At 42.2% G+C, this 19,731-nt stretch overlaps 1 protein-coding gene across 13 annotated transcripts in view; it reads right to left on the bottom strand.

Moving 5' to 3' along the window:
• MAST4 (microtubule associated serine/threonine kinase family member 4) overlaps positions 1-19,731 on the bottom strand; it is a 568,037-nt gene that overhangs the window by 155,204 nt on the left and 393,102 nt on the right. The window contains exon 1 of one of the 13 annotated variants that reach the window (XM_047728892.1): positions 19,218-19,652. The exons of 10 other annotated variants lie outside the window; for them this stretch is intronic. In XM_047728892.1, coding sequence (XP_047584848.1) covers positions 19,218-19,309 — 92 coding nt within the window. In that variant the 5' untranslated portion in view covers positions 19,310-19,652. Of the gene's footprint in view, positions 1-7,622; positions 7,712-19,217; positions 19,653-19,731 lie in introns of those variants that run through there. 2 more of the 13 variants (XM_047728895.1, XM_047728894.1) reach the window with 2 other exon arrangements.

Below are 19,731 nucleotides of genomic sequence, written 5' to 3'. Positions count from 1 at the left end.
CTGCTGCCCACCTTCCTCCATTTTCCAAGTCCCACAGCAGGAATATTTATTCTTTTAGAAGCTTTTCATCCTTAAGCATATGCAATGTTCATTCCAGACATAAATGCAGCGATGTTGTACCCTCCCTTCCATTTCTTTTCCTAGGGAAAATGTGGAACGCCAAGACTGCCAATCTAGCAATAACACACCACGCAACAGGAGAGTCACAAACTTGGAAGGAATCACAAGTAGACATAAAAGCTACTTGGCATTATATATCAAGATTCATAAACATATGCACATCACTTTGGCCTAGAAATCTCTATTCTGGGAATTTATTCTAAGGAAATAGTTCCAAAAGACAGAAAAGGCTAGATGAATGAATGTGCTCACTGTGGAGTGCTTTCATTCAATAAACCTTGATCAACTGTCTATTATGTGCCAGGTACCATGCTGGCATAAAGTCTCTGCCTTAAGACATTCAACATCAGCTGGGAATTCAGATAAGTATACAGAAAATTACAACACGTTGGGATAAATGTTAACAGGCCTGTACAAAAGCACTGGAAACACTGAAATGCACTGGAAAGAAGAGCAAATAGAGTCAAGAAGGACTTTGCAAAATTGGGGGTAATGCTGCTACCATCTCTTCACAGTATTTTCTTTTTTTTATTTAGAGACACAGATCATGTTAAAGTACTGAAAAAAATTTTTATTACTCTGAAAAAACATTCCTCAGTACTTTTAAAATAAAAAAAACAACAAGCACCCATCATTGCCCTTAACAGCTTTCTGAAAGCCCCGCCATCTTTCTCTCCACCATGTGTGGGAGTTGGTGTGCACCCATCCATCACCAAGTCCTCACCAGGTACATTCAATCAGTCTGTTCCCGTCTTAGTCTTCCACTAGACACCAAGGTGTCCCTAATCAAAACTGCAGAGAACTCCCAGTTCATTTTGCTTAAAATACGAAACAAAATAAACAACAACAACCAAATCTAATCGCTCCTTTGAGAGCTCCCTCTTTGAAACGGCCCAATCATCTAAGTCACAAAACTGCTGCTTTGCTAAGGAGGTCCTTGGCTAAACGTGGTATTTGTAATTAGTAGCAATTTGTTAACATCGTCGGGAATGAAAAGAATTCCAGTTTGGTGGAAGGTTTTGAAGAAGTATAGATCGGACACACCTAGTAAGAGAGTGAGAAATAACCTAAACTGAAGTGGGACACATTGCTATCTACTTAGAAAGACGGTATTTATACTTGGATTAGAGTAAATTCTATTCCTACAACCTGCACACAGCCCAGTTCAAGTCCAGACATGCTATATATCAGGGTGTGGGAGTTATGGAGAGACCTCCCTCAACGTGTTCTGTCCTGTGTCATGGCTCAGAGCTTTGGCCATATTCCAGAGGTGGATAGGGGCTTTGGAAGGAACGTTAGAGAAGGCCACACCAGAACTATCTTTCAAGAGGGCCTCCAGAGAAAGCCTGAACTTGAAATAATCAATGGGAAGACTAAAGGCAAGGCGAGACTACCGTTTTCTGAGAGTCTGCACTTGCTAGGCACTGCTATAGGCTCAGGGCTGGGGAAATCCCCCTGTAAAGGACCAGACGGCATACATTTTTGGCTTTGCAGGCCAGAGTCTCATGTTACAACTACTGGGCTCTCCTCCTGCGGCACAAGTAGCCACAGTTAATCCCTAAATGAATTGATATGGCTGAGTTCTAACAGCTTGATGTACAAAGACAGGCCAGACTGCACCCAGAGGCTGTAGTTTGCCTACCCTACGTGCCTGACCTACGTGCTTATACCTCATAAAAGGCACAAAAGGTGTGCTGTTTATTTTCCTAGTTAAGGATGAGGAAACCAAGTATCCGAAGTAAGGTGACCCGCCAGGCCACATGTCTATTTTGTTAAGGAGTGTGGATTCCGACCAAGGTACGTCTAAAGCCTGAGTCTGAACTCTCTATTTGAAAAGGTTCTCTTAGGTTGAAAAGAGATAGAGAAGTTCATGTTGAATGAAAGAAAAAAGAAAAAAGAAAAAAAGAAAGAAGAAAAAAAAAATGACAAGTCAAAATCCTTCTTCCTGGTTAACATTAACCAATCTATGCCCACCTATGACAAAATATAGAGGACAGCAAAAATGCTGGTAAATAAATATATTTAAGGATATAATTGAAACACTCCTCCCAAAAGAAGCTTCTGGAATACTCAGTACTGAAACCCTTCATACCAGAAGGAAAAAGGAACCAAATTCTGTATTATAATGCATCAGATCATTGTAAAGCTATAATGAAGTCACTTTTTTAGAACTGCAACACTTCCAGAGAGGACTCTGGAAAAACAATCCCATTGCTATTCACATATTCCCTAATTCATCCACTTCAGGTCCAGACAGCACACTACAAAAGTGCTTAAAAAATGGATGTGGCGTTTGTCCTTTAGGAATTCCTACAGAGTTGGAGGCAACACAGAGACACTAAACAGTTAATCATCACCTGCTGATCTGAAAAGCCACCTGAGTATGTAAAGAAACTATGTAAGGGTGATGGGTCCAGCTCAGTGCCTGGAACTCGAGGAAGAAGAGGCACTGAAAATGAAGGTGTGGTTGCTTCTATGTGAACCTTATGCAAGGTTCTTGCTCCTTTTATTCCTCCTGAGAAATACAAGATTCTAGTTCCACCACGGTTGTCCTCATTTGGAACCTGAAGACCAGGATTCAAGACCATTCAGGATTCAAGACCAGCTTGAAAGCCTGATGCCTAAATATTAGTTTCCTCATCTTACAGTAAAAGGGTTTGACTGTTTCTGAAAGTCTTTTCCAAGCTAAGCCTTTGCTGAATGGATTTGTCAAACACAATTCTGTATGTCAACAATCAAAAAGGAAATAATAACCTGGACCCAACTTAGATGCCCACATATTTTAATCCATGACATAGGGTTCTTTAAATCCTCATAGTAAGAAAAAGTTTCAATTATTAAAACTATCTCGGTTAAAAAGCAGAAAGTATCGGGGCACCTGGGTGGCTCAGTGGGTTAAAGCCTCTGCCTTTGGCTCAGGTCATGATCCCAGGGTCCTGGGATCGAGCCCCGCATCAGGCTCTCTGCTTGGCAGGGAGCCTGCTTCCCTTCCTCCCTCTCTGCCTGCCTCTCTGCCTACTTGTGATCTCTGTCTGTCAAATAAATAAATAAATAAATAAATAAATCTAAGAAAAAAAAAAAGAAAAAAAAAGCAGAAAGTATCACTTAGAGAGTTGCACAATTATTTCTGAAAATTAAATGATGATTTTCCCCAAAGGACAGAGGGGAAAGGAAGATGTGGAGCAGATGGATTCTTTGTTCCCCTATGGAGAAAAAACATTTCTACACCTTGCAAAAATATATTAATTGGCCTGCCATCTGGCAAGCCTGCTCACATACATAAGGGATAAAGTTTAGAACTTGAGGTTTAACATTTAAGCCTGTGGGGAAATGGTAATTGGAATCTTTCTAAGTTAGCATTAGTATTTTTAAAGGGAACACTTCAAGAGAGATCTGAATATGAGGAGAGAAAAACAAGACCTAAATTGTGAGAGCATCCAAGGTGACATCACTGCTGTCAGGGGCTGGGCCCTCATACTGCATACCAGGGAGCCAGCCACGGCCATGGCCATGGCCACGTAAGGGAAGGCTGTGTATTAGCTCAGTGGCTTTCAGAATGGGGTTTTCAACACTTCCACACAATTTTATAGATAATGCCCACACACCTTCTTATAGATTAGAGGTATTTTTCAAATTTTCTGGAAATCATAACATTGTAAAGCTGGGTATTTAAAAGAATCTCTTTCTCTCTCTCTTTTTTAATTTATTTGTCAGAGAGAGAGGGAGCGCACAAGCAGGAGGAGTGGCAGGTAGAAGGAGAAGCAGGTTGCCCAGTGAGCAGGGAGCCCAATGCAGGACTCGATCCCAGGACCCTGGGACCATGACCTGAGCCAAAGGCAGACACTTGACTGACTGAGCCACCCAGGTGTCCCTAAAACATTTCTTTAAGGGAAAAAATCCACTCATAAGACAGTAGATACAAAATATGAGTTTTGTGGTATGTATATACACATATGCACACACATGCACTCAGAAAAAGAACTCGGAAGGATAACCTCACATTTTTAATAGTGGTTACGTGTGAGTACTAGAATTTGGGGAGATTTTTTTACTTTACAGTTGTTTGTATTTTCTCCATTCTGTCTTCAGCATCCATTGTGTTTAAATTTTTCTTTAAAAGCTACATACATTCTACTGAAATTAAAATGCACTAAAAATACTGGTAAGATATGATAAATTACTTTATAAAACAATTCAAGGAGCTTGCATTTATCTTTTATAAAATGTATGTTTTGTTCTTTCTTCCTCCACACTGGAAAACTCCAAGAGTCCTTCTGGATCTCTGTGTTTATTTTCCCACAACCAGAATCTGTCATGAACTACATACCTTCCAAATCTTCCTCCTCATAGCCCTCACTGAATAACACCAGATTACTTTAAACAAGTCTAAGTAGCAGGAAATAGTTAATCTGGTTTCTTAGAACTTCTTCCCCTATGCTGGCTCAAAGGAGCTATTACATATTAATAATACACCACACGAATGAGGTAGTTTATGCTTTTCTTTTAAGTATCTCATGATGCGTTTTCCTGGTACCTCCTGGATACTACTAACCAAGTAGTCAAACTATGTGTTAATCATCTTCCTCATGAAAATGATTTCTAGAAAGGATTACACAAGGTAACATGGTGTCCTGGATGGCATCCTGGCACAGAAAAAGGATATTAGGGAAAAAAAAAACAAGTGCAGGCTTAATTACATATGGAAATTAATTTTTTAAAAAGGGGAGGATAGGGACAGGAAAACAAAACATCTTACTCTAATCTTATATTAGCGTTGTCAAACAATTAAAAAACACCAAAAACTTTCTGAGGGGCTAGCAATCATGGTGGTAGTTACATGACTATTTGTCAAAATTCATGGAGCTGCAAACCTAAAAGGAATGATTTTACTATCTGTAAATTCTATCTCAATAAACCTTATTAAAACAAAACAAAACACCCCTATCTCCCAGGACTTGATTTTTCTAGAACAAGTGAATACAACTGGTAAACTTGATATGAGTAGGAATCTGAAGAAGGCTTGGGCCTGGGTTAGTGGCCATGAAGAAAAGCATCTGGAACATTTGAAAAAGCACCTGAAGGGGATACTTCTTCCATTCTGTCCTCAGGGAAGGGCAGCCATTCCTCAAAAACAGCTCACATACTGTACCCCTGAGAGCCACAAGATGGCCAGTGAAGGATTCTGTGGTTTAGAGGATTCTGGATACAGTACTTGTGCCTTCTGCATGTTACAGATTACTCACACTTTATTCCTTTACAATTGTGGTATGGATAACAAAGCAGTCACTTCTTAGTTCTTTAAATACAGTGGATTTCCCAAGGGAAAGATGTATTTAAGTGAATGCCACCAACTCAACTCCTTTTCTTAAAAAAGGTAGTTTGGGGGGGCGCCTGAGCGCCTCTGCCTTTGGCCCACGTCATGATCCCAAGGTCCTAGGATAGATCCCCGAATCATTGGGCTCTCTGTTCAGCAGGGAGTGTGCCTCCCCCTCTCTCTCTCTGCCTGCCTCTCTGCCTACTTGTGACCTCTGTCAAATAAATAATAAATAAAATCTTTTAAAAAAAGGGGAAAAAGGGACGCCTGGGTGGCTCAGTTGGTTGGACGACTGTCTTCGGCTCAGGTCATGATCCCGGGGTTCCAGGATCGAGTCCCACATTGGGCTCCCAGCTCCATGGGGAGTCTGCTTCTCCCTCTGACCTTCTCCTCGCTCATGCTCTCTCTCACTGTCTCTCTCTCAAATAAATAAATAAAATCTTTAAAAAAAAAGGGGGGGGGAACGTAGTTAGGGGCGTCTGGGTGGCTCAGTCATTAAGCCTCTGCCTTTGGCTCAGGTCATGATCCCGGGGTCTTGGGATCCAGCCCTGCGAGTCCTGTAAGCCCAGCATTGGGCTCCCTGGTCATCGGGAAGTCTGCTTCTCCCTCTGCCCCTTCCCTGATTCTGCTCTCTCTCTCTCACAAAAATAAACAAAATCTTTAAAATAAAAATAAAAAATAAAAAAGACAGCATTAGCATAGTTAAAAGGAATTATTGTATTTTTTTTTAATTAAGAAGCCTACAGGAAATTTATCCCTAAAAATCTCAACAGATTTTTTTTTTTTCTTTTTGGGCATTCATACGGTACTCTCATTTAGGATGTAAGACCTTTTGTCCTTCTATGAAATGAACCTATATGCATTATTACAAGATCAATGATTCTGAGATATGTCCCCATAATACCTCCATTCATGTGAATGGAAGGACTTTATAATATAGAGAGTGAAATCTCAGAAAAGTAGGCATGGGGTGCAGAGAAGTGTTATTCATTCAAAAGGCCTGTTCAGAGCTATACCATAAGTGAAACCTCAATTTTAAAAGCACACGCCCACTCAAATACCATTATAAACTCTGATACTTTAAGATGAGGAAATTACAGGAGAATACATATACAATTTCCATTACTGGGAGAGAGAATCAGCAGGTGGCATTTTAAAACAAAGTAAAACCTCCTTCTATTTTTCACTCTCTTCGCTCAGACAGCAGGTGGCATTTCTATAGCAAAGATCCAAATTATCAGGGCTCATTCCACACATAGCCTCAGATTGCCAGGAGGCTTCTGTACTATAAAACCTAAAATCTTATTTGTAATAATAAGAATATAATTAGAATATTTTGAGAGCTGTATGTCTGTTGGAGACAGGATAGTACAGTTAAGTTTCTATCTAGATTTCCCTCTTAGTACTGTTGAGATTTGGGTACAGTTAACTAATCCCTTTAAGCCTCAACTGTTTCATCTGTATGATAGATACTATAGATCAGATTAACTGAGACAACATATACCCAACTGCCTCAACAAATATGCTGCCTCTCCCTCTTCTTTTCCTGATGTTGGTCTATCTCCTACCGGTCATTACACATTACTGTAATTAACCTGGCTATATGGCTTTCTAACCCCACTAGAAAAGGATCATGCCATACACATCATTGTTTCCCAGGTGATAACCACGGCCCTGATCACATAAAAGCTACTCAATAAATATCTGTATATAAATAAGTAAATGAGGCAATGTGACGAACCCCCAGCCTCCCGTGCACAGAAGTCAAATGTTGACAAACTGAGTTATTGGCTTATCAGGATTCCGAAGGTGATTTCGGGCTATTCGCAAGCCGCAAAGCAAGAAAAGGATCACACAGAGATGTGTAACTCATAAATAACCCCTCCAGTATTTTTAAATGAAAACAACATCCCACGCTCAGAGGTTAATCCCCCAGCTCTAAGCCTCTGGTTGCTCTGTTTTTAGGTCCAGTTTATAATTATTTGACTCCTCTTTAGTGCTGTTAAGGTAAACTGAAAGAGGAGCAACATGGCCTGGAGTACCTGGGGCCATCCTGTCCCAATCCCGCCCCTAAGACACCCTGAGGAACTCAGTCTATGACTAGAAGGCTAACACAAAACAAGCAAAACAAAAGCAACATCATTTGAGTCTAATATGCCTTAACATAGAATTCAAGATATATACACACCTGGAACTTCCCAACAAAGTCCATAAATGTTGGGCCATGAATCCCCTCCAAACATGTTAGTTTCTTATTAAATAGATTTGAAATCAAACCTGTTAAGTGGCTGAAGAAACAGCTACAAGCCACTGCCTGCGGGACACACCTAAAAGAATGGAAGGTCTGAAAAGCCAAGCTTGTTTCTTCGGCTCTGGGCTGGGCATGCCACTCACACGGGAACCAGAGAACTGGCTTAAAATGAGAACTATAATCTTTCTGGAACAATAGGTCATGACGAGCTTCCTTAATGCCAAAATAAGTGTTTGGAGGTGACTTCTGCTAACTGAAAGAAAGTGTAAAGGGCATATATATTTACTCTGGCTTGAATACAACATTTTTGAATATGCTTATTAGTGCCAAGAGTCAGAACCCTTTTCCTCATGGATTTTAAACTCGGACCCATTTCACGGAATGTGTTTCCTAGAAATGGCATCAAAAGGTTGCATCATATTAATATCTAAACAGCTCAACTGTCTGTACCTTTTGACTCTCAAATCACCCTTGGTCTGGTGTGAGGAGGTAGACTAATTTGAAGGTCAATTCTCATAAGGTAGACAAACCACAACTTCTATTATTTAAAAAACTTCTTTTAAGAAGCCAACAAATGATAGGTCATCAATCATAATTTCAAGAAAACTCACCTACCTACCTAGAAGGCATCTCGGCAATGATGATGCTGATAAAATGACATCAAAATGACCGGGCTCTAAATCTGGTCTGAAGACAGCAGAACTCTTGAGCCTGGATTTTTCTTTTTTTTTTTAAGATTTTATTTATTTATTTGACAGAGAGAGATCACAAGTAGGCAGATAGGCAGGCGGGGTGGGGGGGTAGAGGCAGGCTCCCTGCCAAGCAGAGTCTAATGCGGGGCTCATCCCAGGACCCCAGGACCACAACCCAAGCATAAGGCAGAGGCTTTAACCCACTGAGCCACCCAGGTGCCCCTTGAGCCTGGATTCTTATGTTAAGAAGGCTTATACAAACCACTATTAATTTCTCACTTTAAAAATCTTAGACATGCAAAGTTAACTCATCTGAAATTGATCAGGGAGAAAACAACTACTGAAAAAGATCACTACATACAAATTTTATAGGTCACAGAGTAAAAATAATGACAAGTTTTATCCCTTACTAACTCTCTGGGTCCAGACATCTAACCCCAAATACCAAATCCTAAAACACACAAGAAAATTATAATTTTAAGCACAGAAGTTCATTTTGCAGAATCCATAAAAAGAACTATGACCTAAAACACCCCTGAACAATCCCATACTCTCCCTGTTCCACTATTAGCCACTATGGCCATTTGAGATCTAAGATTTAAAACTTTCTTTGCTTAAAAATGCATCATTTATGGAAAATGCAAATTCATCATCAACCATTCAAACTGCCAAGTTAGGTGAGTGTGCCTATCAGCTGTTTTGCCACCTGTGTGCCCTTTGGAGTGGTTGAGCAAGCACAGGCTAATTTTACAACGAACTATTTTTTTGATTAGCGCATAATTTGTGTTTATTTGGATGGGTACTCAAATGGAGAATACCAAGTGGATAAAATTAATCCTTACCTGGGGAAAAAAAATCTATCTGACATGGCTTCAAAAGCTCTAGGGCCCCATGTCCAACCGAGGTAATCTACTTGGAAAAGGCTTTGATTTTGTATCCGAAGTCCTGAGATTAGCTAAATGAAAGTAGTATTTTTACAGGAATTTTATCTCAAGTTTCAAGATCAACAAGCCATTCCAAATCAGATGTAAGAAATAACATTACATAATAGTCACTTAAAGGCTATTGTTTTACAGTAACAAAGGTTTCATTTACCATATTTCCTAGACTGCTTTATTCAGCAGGCAGATTTTTCCCATGCCAAATACATTCTTTTCTCTTAAACCCTCCATATATCTGTAAAAGTAAAACATTTAATAATTATGATTTCCAATTTAAAGATCCCCACATATAGTATTTTAAAAGGTATGAATGTTAAAGGGACACAGGTGATTTTTATGCAAGCTATGGGTGATTTTCTTCTAATTTATAGCTAAGAATTCTGGCAGTGGCTAGACGATATTCTAAGTGACTCAAGAGAGAAACACAGTAAGGTCAAAGTCAGGGTCCTGAGATATCAACATGCACTGTAATGTTTAAAATTAGAATAAAGCAAAACAAAGACAGCTTCAACAAATACTCATAAGGCAAAATGAGCCTGGTGAACCCATCAATTTTCTTCTGATTCTATGATCCTAGGAGCCCTCAGCAAGTGTCATCAGCTCCCCATTCCTCCACCCAGGTGATTCACTCACAACCTAATACATTATCTCCCAAAGATCTGGAATTTGAACTGCCATGTCATGTTAGAAAGTTTCCAGGGAAGTGGAGCTGGTTCTTACCTTGGAAGAGCAAAAGCATACTTGAGGAGTTCGGAACACAAATGGCAGTTGGGTGACCACATGCCAAGACCTGGATTTTTGCCTGTATGTTTGTCTGCAATTACAGTTTCCTAAGAGATCCCAGACTATAACCCAATCTGAGCCATGGATTAATCTAAGATCACAAAGTCAGTGGAATGTACAAAGTCCCAGGGTTCTGTAACAACCCGAGCAACGTGAAGCTTAAGAGAGAAGCATGAATGACTGCCCCTTCTCCTTACCAGTCTGTTTTACCTTCAGATGCTGATCAAAGCCTAAGTTCTCTGCTCAGGCCTTTAAAAAAAAAACAAAACGAAACAACACAGCAGTATGATGTTTCAGGCTGATACTGGTATCATTACCTTCCCTAATAAGCATGTCCAATGGCGATTAGTGTAGCTAAACCCTCCTACAGATCCTCTCATACTATTAATAAGATTTAAGGTCAACATTTTCAGAATTTACAACCAAGCTCACATGGGAACTTCCTAATTACCAAGACAGAGGAAAAGAAAATAAAGAATTAGAACGGCAAGTGTTAATGATCACGGAAATGTCTATTTAGAGATCCCAAGTATCACAAAAACCAAATTTGCTACTTTAGAATCAAGACTTCCACTGATAGAGACTGTGCCTCTAATAAATGGAATTGTACACACCCTGAGCCCACTTTCATCCAGGTAGCCCCAGGACCATTTTAATATCTTGACTCTACCACTTAACTTTCAAAGGGATTACTCAGTTACCATGACGTCACTCCCAAATGACTAGGTTACATGTAGTAAAGACAGCTCAGATTAAGAGTTCGCGCATGCTTTCTCACACAAGAGATGGGTGTGTATGGGGGTGAAGGAGGGGGGGCAGTTCAGGGCTTCCAGTCGAAATCTCCTTGAGAAACCAGACTATTTCCATTTCAACCAATACAAGGAACCGTCTCCCAAATTATTTAGAAGGAGGCCTACTCCCAGTTTTCTCTTCTATGACCCATTTCCACACAGGGACTCGAGTGATTCCTTAACTCTAACATCTTTCAGTTTTCAGCCCAGAAAGCAGATGGTCTCTGTCTTGAGGCTTATGATCCTCTTGTTTTAAAGATACAACCTAGGCTTTTGTTTTAAAGATACAACCTGGGCTTCTGATAACTGGATCTACGTGTAAAGAGAAGCAAGAAAAGCCATAAAACATATAATGTTCTACCCTGTCACTGTGAACTTAGTGACACACACACACACTCTCTCTCTTCCCGGTGTTGACAAGTTCTGGTAATGGATAGCCCACGCCTGGCCATGGAGTTGGCTCCACATTCTAACGGTTTATTTTTAAAGAACTTCTTCTAAAATCCCCCTTTTGCAGTTTCTCACACACACACTCCCTTTTCGTTTCTTCCTTCTCTCTCCTTTCTCCCTCCCTCTTAACCCTTGGGAGACCTACCTATTCCAGGAGCCAAACAGTTTATAATATCTTATGGAAAGCTTCACACTAAGGAATAAAAACAACATTGTCACCGTGTGTGTATGTTCCTATTCATGTCCTCTGTCCCTGGAAAGCTTTAACAGGCTACAGGATACACAAGAAGTCTGTAAGAACGTGCTGCTTTGGTCTAGGGTGGCCAGGCTCTGCCCAGACAGCACTGAGACACCTGTTCGAAGTTCCTGGCCTGGGTCTCAGCTTTCTCCTCTTCACTCAGAGTACCCCTTTACTAGGCTGGGGGGAGGGGGACCCGGGAGTGAGGGTTTCACGGAAAAGTACCAATGGTTAGCCGGAGCTAACCATGAGAGGAGGACTGAAGGGTGAGTCCTGCAGTGACAGGCAGACCTGTCCTGCCTACAGAAAACACAGTCTGGAGCTGGAAGAAAGGAGAGGGATGAAAGGAAGCAGGTAGGAAACAGGCCTGGGCAGAGCACGGAGTGGGAGGAAATGGGTACAGAGACTCGGGGAGGGGCCTGGCCTGCAGGTCAGGCATGGAGAGTCTGAGAGGAGGCCAGCTAGTGAGCTAGCTTCCAGTCTCCTGCAGAACAGGCTGGGAGAGGCAGGGCTCAAACTCGGGAGAAAGGGCTGGTAGTCAGGGGAGGGGGCAAGTATCCAGATGCCCTCAGAGCCAGGATTCTGAACCAGAGCTCTTCCAGAGCTCTTAGAAAGAGAGACTCTGAAGGCTATGGACAAAGCCTGAGCTTCCAGGCAGGTGGTGAAAAGTTTGAAACTGTCATTGCCTGTTTGAGCGATGAGGCAGACAATAAAGTGAGCAACAGTGAGTAAGGGGATATGATTCAGGGAGGAGAGCTGACAGCCCAGCTGTGAATGTGCAGGAGCTGGGACACAATGACGTAGTCACTGTCATTGAGCTGTAGTCAGCTCCCCACAGAGAGTGGTTACCACCCATGGTCTGCCATTCCTCACGTCAGGGCTGGTGCCCGGCTCTTCGGCCTCACCCCCACCCTTGCTCCTACTATCCCATGGCCCCCACTACTGTTCACGCTGAGGTCATCCCTGCCTTCCCTGTCATCCTGGAGAGTCAGTGCTGCCCGGACTCCTCTTGGGAATCTCTCTGAGAACACTGCGTGGCTTCCTTTTTAACAGACTCTCTTCCAGGCCTCCTGGCTGTGCCTGCCTGTATCTCGGCCCACTCATTAAATGGGGCCTCCTTAGTTCTCCCACAGATGAACCTAACCTACTTCTCCTATGGTCCTAATGATGATGCTCAAACTTATTATTTCTGGTCCAGCCTCTCTGGGGCCCTGAACTCTCACATCCAACAGCCTGCCTGGGGGCTCTTTCCTTCCTGCCTCTGAGACTTTGCCCTTCCCAGGTGCCTACCCCAAGTACTCCCCACTGATGGCTCTTTACCATTTTTTAGGTCTCCTGTTCAATGATACTCGCTGACCACATTATCTGAAGTAGCCCCCCCCCCCCATACTGTGACTTTCTTCTCAACGCCTGCTTATAGCCTTTGGAACACTGACCACCACTGGCAACTGGGCAACTGACTTATTTAGATGCTTGTTTATTTGCAAGGCCCAAACACTCTGTCCTGTTCACCATTAGAGCCCTTGCCCAGCTTGGGATATTGGTGCTATGAATCTTGGCTGAGTGAAGGAATGAAGGCTCCACAGTATTCAGTCTACATCAGATGCTCAACAAACGTAGATTAACTGGGCTTCTGGGGATCAAAGGAATGAGTACAAGTTCTGTCTTCCCTTCCCCCACTCTTGCACGTACAGGGAGCTCATTCATCTCCCTGGTCCCCAAGGTCAAAATCCCCAGGGCCACTGGGGAATGTTTCCTTGTGTCTCAGAGCCAATGGCTCATCAACTTTGATCACCTTTATATCCTCAGGGTCTCTCAAAGCCACAGTCTTACCATATTCCTTGGTCAGACTTGCAAAACCCTTTAGACAGGCTCTGCAATAATGTATTAATTGGTTTCCAGGTATCCCCCTTCCCTCCCAGACCTAAAAGCCCCAGCACAGCCAGACATGCCTTCTCCCTTTGGGTAAATACCAAGAAAGCGCCCACAAATATCAAGGGCCTCAGCTCTCATCCTTGGCCTTATCACGCACTACCCATCCCCCCTCGTTGTAATGATAGAAATAGCGCGAATACTTATGATTTACAGAGTTTTTATGTGCTTGTTGTTACGTTAGGTGTTTTACACATATGAACATATTTTACTCTTTGTAACAATCCTGTAAGTAATTTACTTGTCCCTTTTTATAGATGGAGCAACTGAAGTCCAACAAACTTCCCCGATCTCACTCAAACCCAGGGCAACTGGCTTTAGGTCAATCCTCTTCACCATCGTGGTATATTATACTGCCTCTTCAAACTTCCTGCATCAGCAATACTGGGTTATGCTTCGAGTTTTTTATGCTCCAGCAACACTGAGCTATGTGTAGTCCCTTGAATTCTGCTGTTAGGGTCACTATGCCTTTGTACACACCATTTCTTTTGCCCTTTGGGAGGCCCTGTCCTTCTGTCTGATAAATACCAAACTATCCTTTCAAACCTCCCTGAGGTCTTGCCTTTTCTACGTGGTCTTTTGGCTCCTTGAGACCAAAGTCTGGCCTACCCAGTGACCACTCCTAAAGCTTACAGGTACCTTACAAATACGTCTCTATTGCCCTGGTTTGCAGTGATTCATTCCCATGTCTTCACTGAGGGCAATCCTATGACTCACCTCTGGGCCACAGTGCTCAGGCTCACAACAGATGCTCAATAAATGTGATTTAATTGGACTTTCCATAGGAGGGGTGAGTACAAATGCCACAGTACCCAACGTGTCAGGACAAGAGACAAGTGTATTCTCCATTCTTTTTAAAAGACACGCATTCAGGAGCAAAACAAAAACTCACGCAACACTACAGATGTTTTTGAAAAGAGGATGCAGCATACCTAAAGATTTGATACATTCTGACCACTGCAGCAGTGAGTTTAAGGTCCCTGAGTGTCCCTGTTATTCAGGGCAACCGCTGAGTAACAGGAATTTAGAAAAACACACACACACACACAAAACCCCAAAACCGACTTTTATCCCATGGGTTCCAGGCAAAACACATTAGGAAACTTGTTCCAACTGGTGAACCGAGTCACAAGCTGCTCACCGGCGTGGATAATGATGCTTGATTTAGTTGTCACTGAGATTTGGATATTGTCACGTACACTCAATGAAAGTATGACAGATTTCTGACCAATAAGGTTAAAAACCAAACGTCTTCTAGAATCTCTAAACTGTGTTTTGGCAACACTGAAGTTACACCTCAAAACTGAGCAGCGATATTTATAGACCAACAGTAGTCCCTTCCTTACATATGTGATTTAAGTAATAAAGAAGCTTAAAAAAAGGAGAGACGCTTGATCATCTTCCCTCCCCCCACAAAGTTTTTAATCCAAAGGGAGAAAAATGTTATAAAGCTCAGGGGTAACATACAGCAGCCCAGGATTTCTGTCTCCCAAAGCAGCAGGTGAATGGCTCTACTCAGTCGACCTTGCGGAAATAATAGAGGGGCAGAAGAGACAAAGCCAGGTATAAAAAACAAACAACAACAACAACAACAACAAACCCCCCCCCCAAAAAAAAATCTGTTTCCTGTTCAAGAGGAGTGATGAGATGGGACATCTCTGCCTTCTACCTGATCTAAGCAAGGAAAACTCCAAGTTTCTCACTTTGGTAGTTCACCTTATTCACAGAGGACATGCTTCAAACCCCCAGTAGATGCCTAAACCTGCAGACAGTATTGAGCCCTATATATACACTATGTTTTTTCCTATACATAGATATGGATGATAAAATGTAATTCATAAATTGGGCACAGTAAGAGATTAACATTAACTAATAATAAAATAGATTATAACAACATACTATAAAGCAGTTAGGTGAGTATGGCCTCTCTCTGCCTCTTGTGATGATGTGAGATAAAATGTGTGTGTGATGAGATGCAGCGCAGTGAATGACGTAGGCACTGTGACGTGGTCTCAGGCCACTATCATCGGCTTCTGGACTGTGGCTGACCACAGATAACGGGGACTGCAGAAAGTGAAATCAGAGATTGGTGAGGGACGACTGTATTAAGGATTCTGTTAGCTGAAGGTTTTCTGTAGATATCTTTCATTGAGTTGATGAAATTCCCCTCTGTGCTTGGTGTTCTGAGAGTTTTTGTCATGAGTGAGTACTGGATCCTGTGGAGTACTTTTGCCCCATATACTAATCTGATCATGTGATAATCCTTACTTAGCTTATTTCTGTGACAGATTATATTGATTGATTTTCTAGTGCTGAACCATCTTTGCATACCTGGGATAAACTGATCATGATGTCTGTTTTCATTCATCGCTGGATTTGATTTGTTAATAATTACTTGACAGAACGTATGAGGTTTTCTTCCATGCAAATATTCCCTAAAAGTATAAGCTTTAAGACTGTGTCACTTAAACTCATTCATGAAATTTAAATGACAGCAAGGCAAGAGAAAGGATATTTTGAAAGGTTTAAGACTTTATAGAGTATTTATAGATGTTTTCCTAAAATTAAAAGAAGAAAATTTCCCTTTAAATAAAGAATATATGATTAAAAAAATAAATAAATAAACTGTTTCCAATGGAATGTGTAAATTTTCCAGCAAAACATTGGACCAAGTCAGTGTGCCTCCAGCCAACCTGTTGTCTGCCACAGTTAAGACAAAAAACAATGAAGGGAACAGTAAATTGCCTTTGGGATACAGAACAAGGACTGTCATCAGTTCAATACTGTGTAAAAGTCTAGGCCTGAGATTAGGTCTCTATGATCAGATTGTCTAAGAACCCAGAGAGTTAAAAGGTATAGGCCCACGAAGGCCCAGTTGGAAAAGAAACTTTCAAAGTTTTCCTGTAACAGAGCAAGGCAACAAACCAGTACCATGCTGAACCGGCAAGGCAAATGCAATGGAACCAACCAAAAGGGCTTCCATGATGAAAATGTCTACCATAATATAGACTTAAGGGAAGAATGTGAAACCCTTCCATCTCTCCTTTTTGTCTAAATGGTACACATATCCTACCCCAAAAAGCTCTGAGATGTTCATTCACATGCTCAAGGCAGGATTTACTCTTTGAAGGATGCAAGAAGCTGATATTAAAGAAAAGGTTAAGATGAAGTCCTCTAAATTACAATGTGAATCAGAACAAGTGGCTAGGAAAAAAAAAAAAAAGGAAAATGAATGATCTGATGGACAAAGTCAGCAAGTATGCAGAGAAGAAGCTGGGCTTGGGCAGGAGAGATATTCCCAGGGCTAGGGCTCACGCACCTGAAGGTGCGGGATAGATGTCCTCACCTGGACACTGGGTACAGTCACAATGAGACTGGCAAAAGGACAACTTGAGGATGGCAAGGTCCTTTTGAAAGGACAGCCTTAGGGAACTTGATCAGCCAGGTGCAGAATGGGGTTAAAAGTGGCAGTTGGAGGAGGAGACAGCATTTAGAGCAGTGAAGGCAGGTCACAGAATGGGAAGAGTCTCACTGTAAGCATATGCTACACCCCCTCAGGGAAGGACACAGAGCCGGAATTGATCCCTGTATAATAAGAGAATGCAACAGCTACATACACTGCCCTGGACAGGAAGACAGTTGTCCTTCAAGTTTCCAGATCTCCATAATAAATATAAAGCAGTGCTGGTTCTATGAGACCAATAATAAGTAGATGTGCATAGAGATGATCTTCAGGGAACCTATCTCCAAACTCTAAGAATCCTGGAAATCCCCACTCACAAAGGCTGGGGCAACCTCCACTAATAGAAGGGAGGGAAGAAAACCCGCCCCCTTTTCTGTTTCACTGAACTGGAAAAAAAACCGGGTCCATGGCTTGGGGAATGGGGAAAGGCCTCCCACACTCTTCCACTTTGCTGGGAAGAGCCTAAGTTACTTCAGTTCTTAAGAAGGAACTTAGGACTCGGGCTCTCTGCCACTGTGAGCAGTCTGAATTGCAGTGTTCTGGATTGGAATGCCCTGGGTTGGAAAGTCAGGGTCAGATTAGCCTGAGAATTCTCTCAGTAATATTATCAACAGGTAGACAGGGCAAAGAAAGGCTCCAAGGCTTCTTGGAGCCTTTCTTTGGAGAAACACAGGTGTAACGCCAGAGCAGGCTGATCTCTTTGCAAAGTGGCCTCAACTGGGAGTAGAGACCTCATCATAGCAAGGACTACAACGACTCAAATATTTAGGGGCCCCTGACAAACTTGAAAGGCAAGACGTTATAGAGTGTACTGCCACGAAAGTTGTGCTCTTATTCATAGATAGCATTATATCTTTTGCTAATTAATTGCATTTATTTTGCTGGTTGGGCATGGATGACACATCTTGAATAAAAATGACCAACACCAAAACATCAGGTCTCTAAACATACAGAGCAGGACAAGAAAAGCCTAGTTAACCTTACTTAAATCGAAACTCTAACATGGTTTCATGGGACCAACGTTGTTCAAGTTGTATTAAAGGTAAGTGTGACTTTAAAGTATACTCAGGATCAGACAAAGGTGTGTGTGTGTGTGTGTGTGTGTGTGTGTGTGTGTGTGTTATAGGTGTATATTTGCATGTGCGCCTACAAATAGGGCACATCAGAATATTCCGGGATGCTGCTCAAATCTATGAAACACCAAGGGAAGTTTCGGAAGGAAAATTTACTGAGTTTTCCGAAGTATGAGGTATCTGCATTCCTGCTCCACAAAGTTATGGGCATAACAAAGAGAATACACCATTTTCTGGTGTTCTTTCAACACTGGAGCACAGAGATTATGAAGCTCCCAATCTGATAGGCAGTATCCTGTTTATGTGAGCCACCATTGCTCTTAAACGTGCTCACGGGGACATGAGAGTCAAGTTGCAAAGAAAAACGAAGAACCTAGAGTTAGGCAACTCAGAAGGCAGGCCCCTCTAAAACCACCATAATGCAACCTTTCTGTGCTGGACACAATGGGGAGAGAAGAGAAACACTCCCCTTCAAAAACCTATTCTCTCAATCTGAGTGTCAGCAGCTAACTCTGAACTGCCTTTCACTTCTGCCACCAGCTTCAACCAGATTTTAAAATTCTCTTGTCCTCCACCTATTCTGTCAAATACGTTAACAAAATGAAAAGGCCAGCCTGTATTAGGAATAAATGTCAGCAAACCAGTAAAAAAAAAAAAAAAAAAAAAAAAAAAAAAAAAGGCAAAGTTATGCAGACCTGTCTCTTTTAAGCAGACAATACGAAACAGGCTAACTGGAGCTATCTTTGCATTGCACATCTGCATCTTATAAAGGTCAAATATTTAATAGGAAGGAACATCTGAAAGGCTCTACAAAGGGAAGCAGAAGCCTCCAGTGCCTGAGTGAGGGAAAGGGATGGATCTGATCAGATCAGAGACAAAGTATCTCTCCTCCTCCCTTTTACTCCCCCCTCCACTCAGTACTCACGCCCTTCTCACCCACATTTCAAAAGAACAACTGGAGAAGCACCGGCAAGTAGGATTCCGCAGGAAATCCGCGAGGATGACAGACAGAACACCTGAAACAGGGCCCCCCTGGCAGGGTAGAAACTTTTCGAACTGTCGCCCAGGAAACAAAACCCCAGCTGCTAAGGGGCTTGGGCAGCGTGGCTGCCGCCAAAGCCAACACGTTCCCTCTCCAGGCAAAGTATCGCCGCGTTGTTGTTTTTTACCTTTGTGTTCGCCGAAGCCTGTTCCCACTCCTCAAATGAGGCAAAGTAAAGTTTGAGAGCACAGTCCAAAAATTGGGGTCAGACATATCCATTTCTTTCTCTCTTCAATTCACTGCGGGTTCAAGGCCATAAGGCCAAACCAGGGAGGGGGCGGTAAAATGGAAAAATAAAATAAAATATAAGACGAAAAAAAGAAGAAAAATATCCCAATTATCTATTCGCTCCCTCCAGAGGAAACGTGCTGTGAACTGTGATCTCAAGAACTTGGAGCCCGTCTGAAAAGTACCCGTCCTAGCCTTTAATTAACGCACAGCCATTTCTCCCAGGTTCAGGAAACTTATTTCCTCCTGGGTTTGCCCTCTCCTGGCCAGCCCTGGGCAGCTATAAACAGTAATTACAAGAGTTGGGCCGTGCGTTCTGCACAAAATGCTGTCTGTGTGTGATTCAGTCCAAGGTACTTTGTCATCTGTTTGGCAGATACCATTTGCAGCTCCTGCGGGGGGGTGGCGCGGGG

This window comes from Lutra lutra, chromosome 5, assembly GCF_902655055.1.
Source record: "Lutra lutra chromosome 5, mLutLut1.2, whole genome shotgun sequence".
Taxonomy (NCBI): domain Eukaryota; kingdom Metazoa; phylum Chordata; class Mammalia; order Carnivora; family Mustelidae; genus Lutra; species Lutra lutra.
The sequence above is the reverse complement of the archived record's forward strand: the minus strand, read 5'-3'. Positions and strand labels throughout refer to the sequence as shown.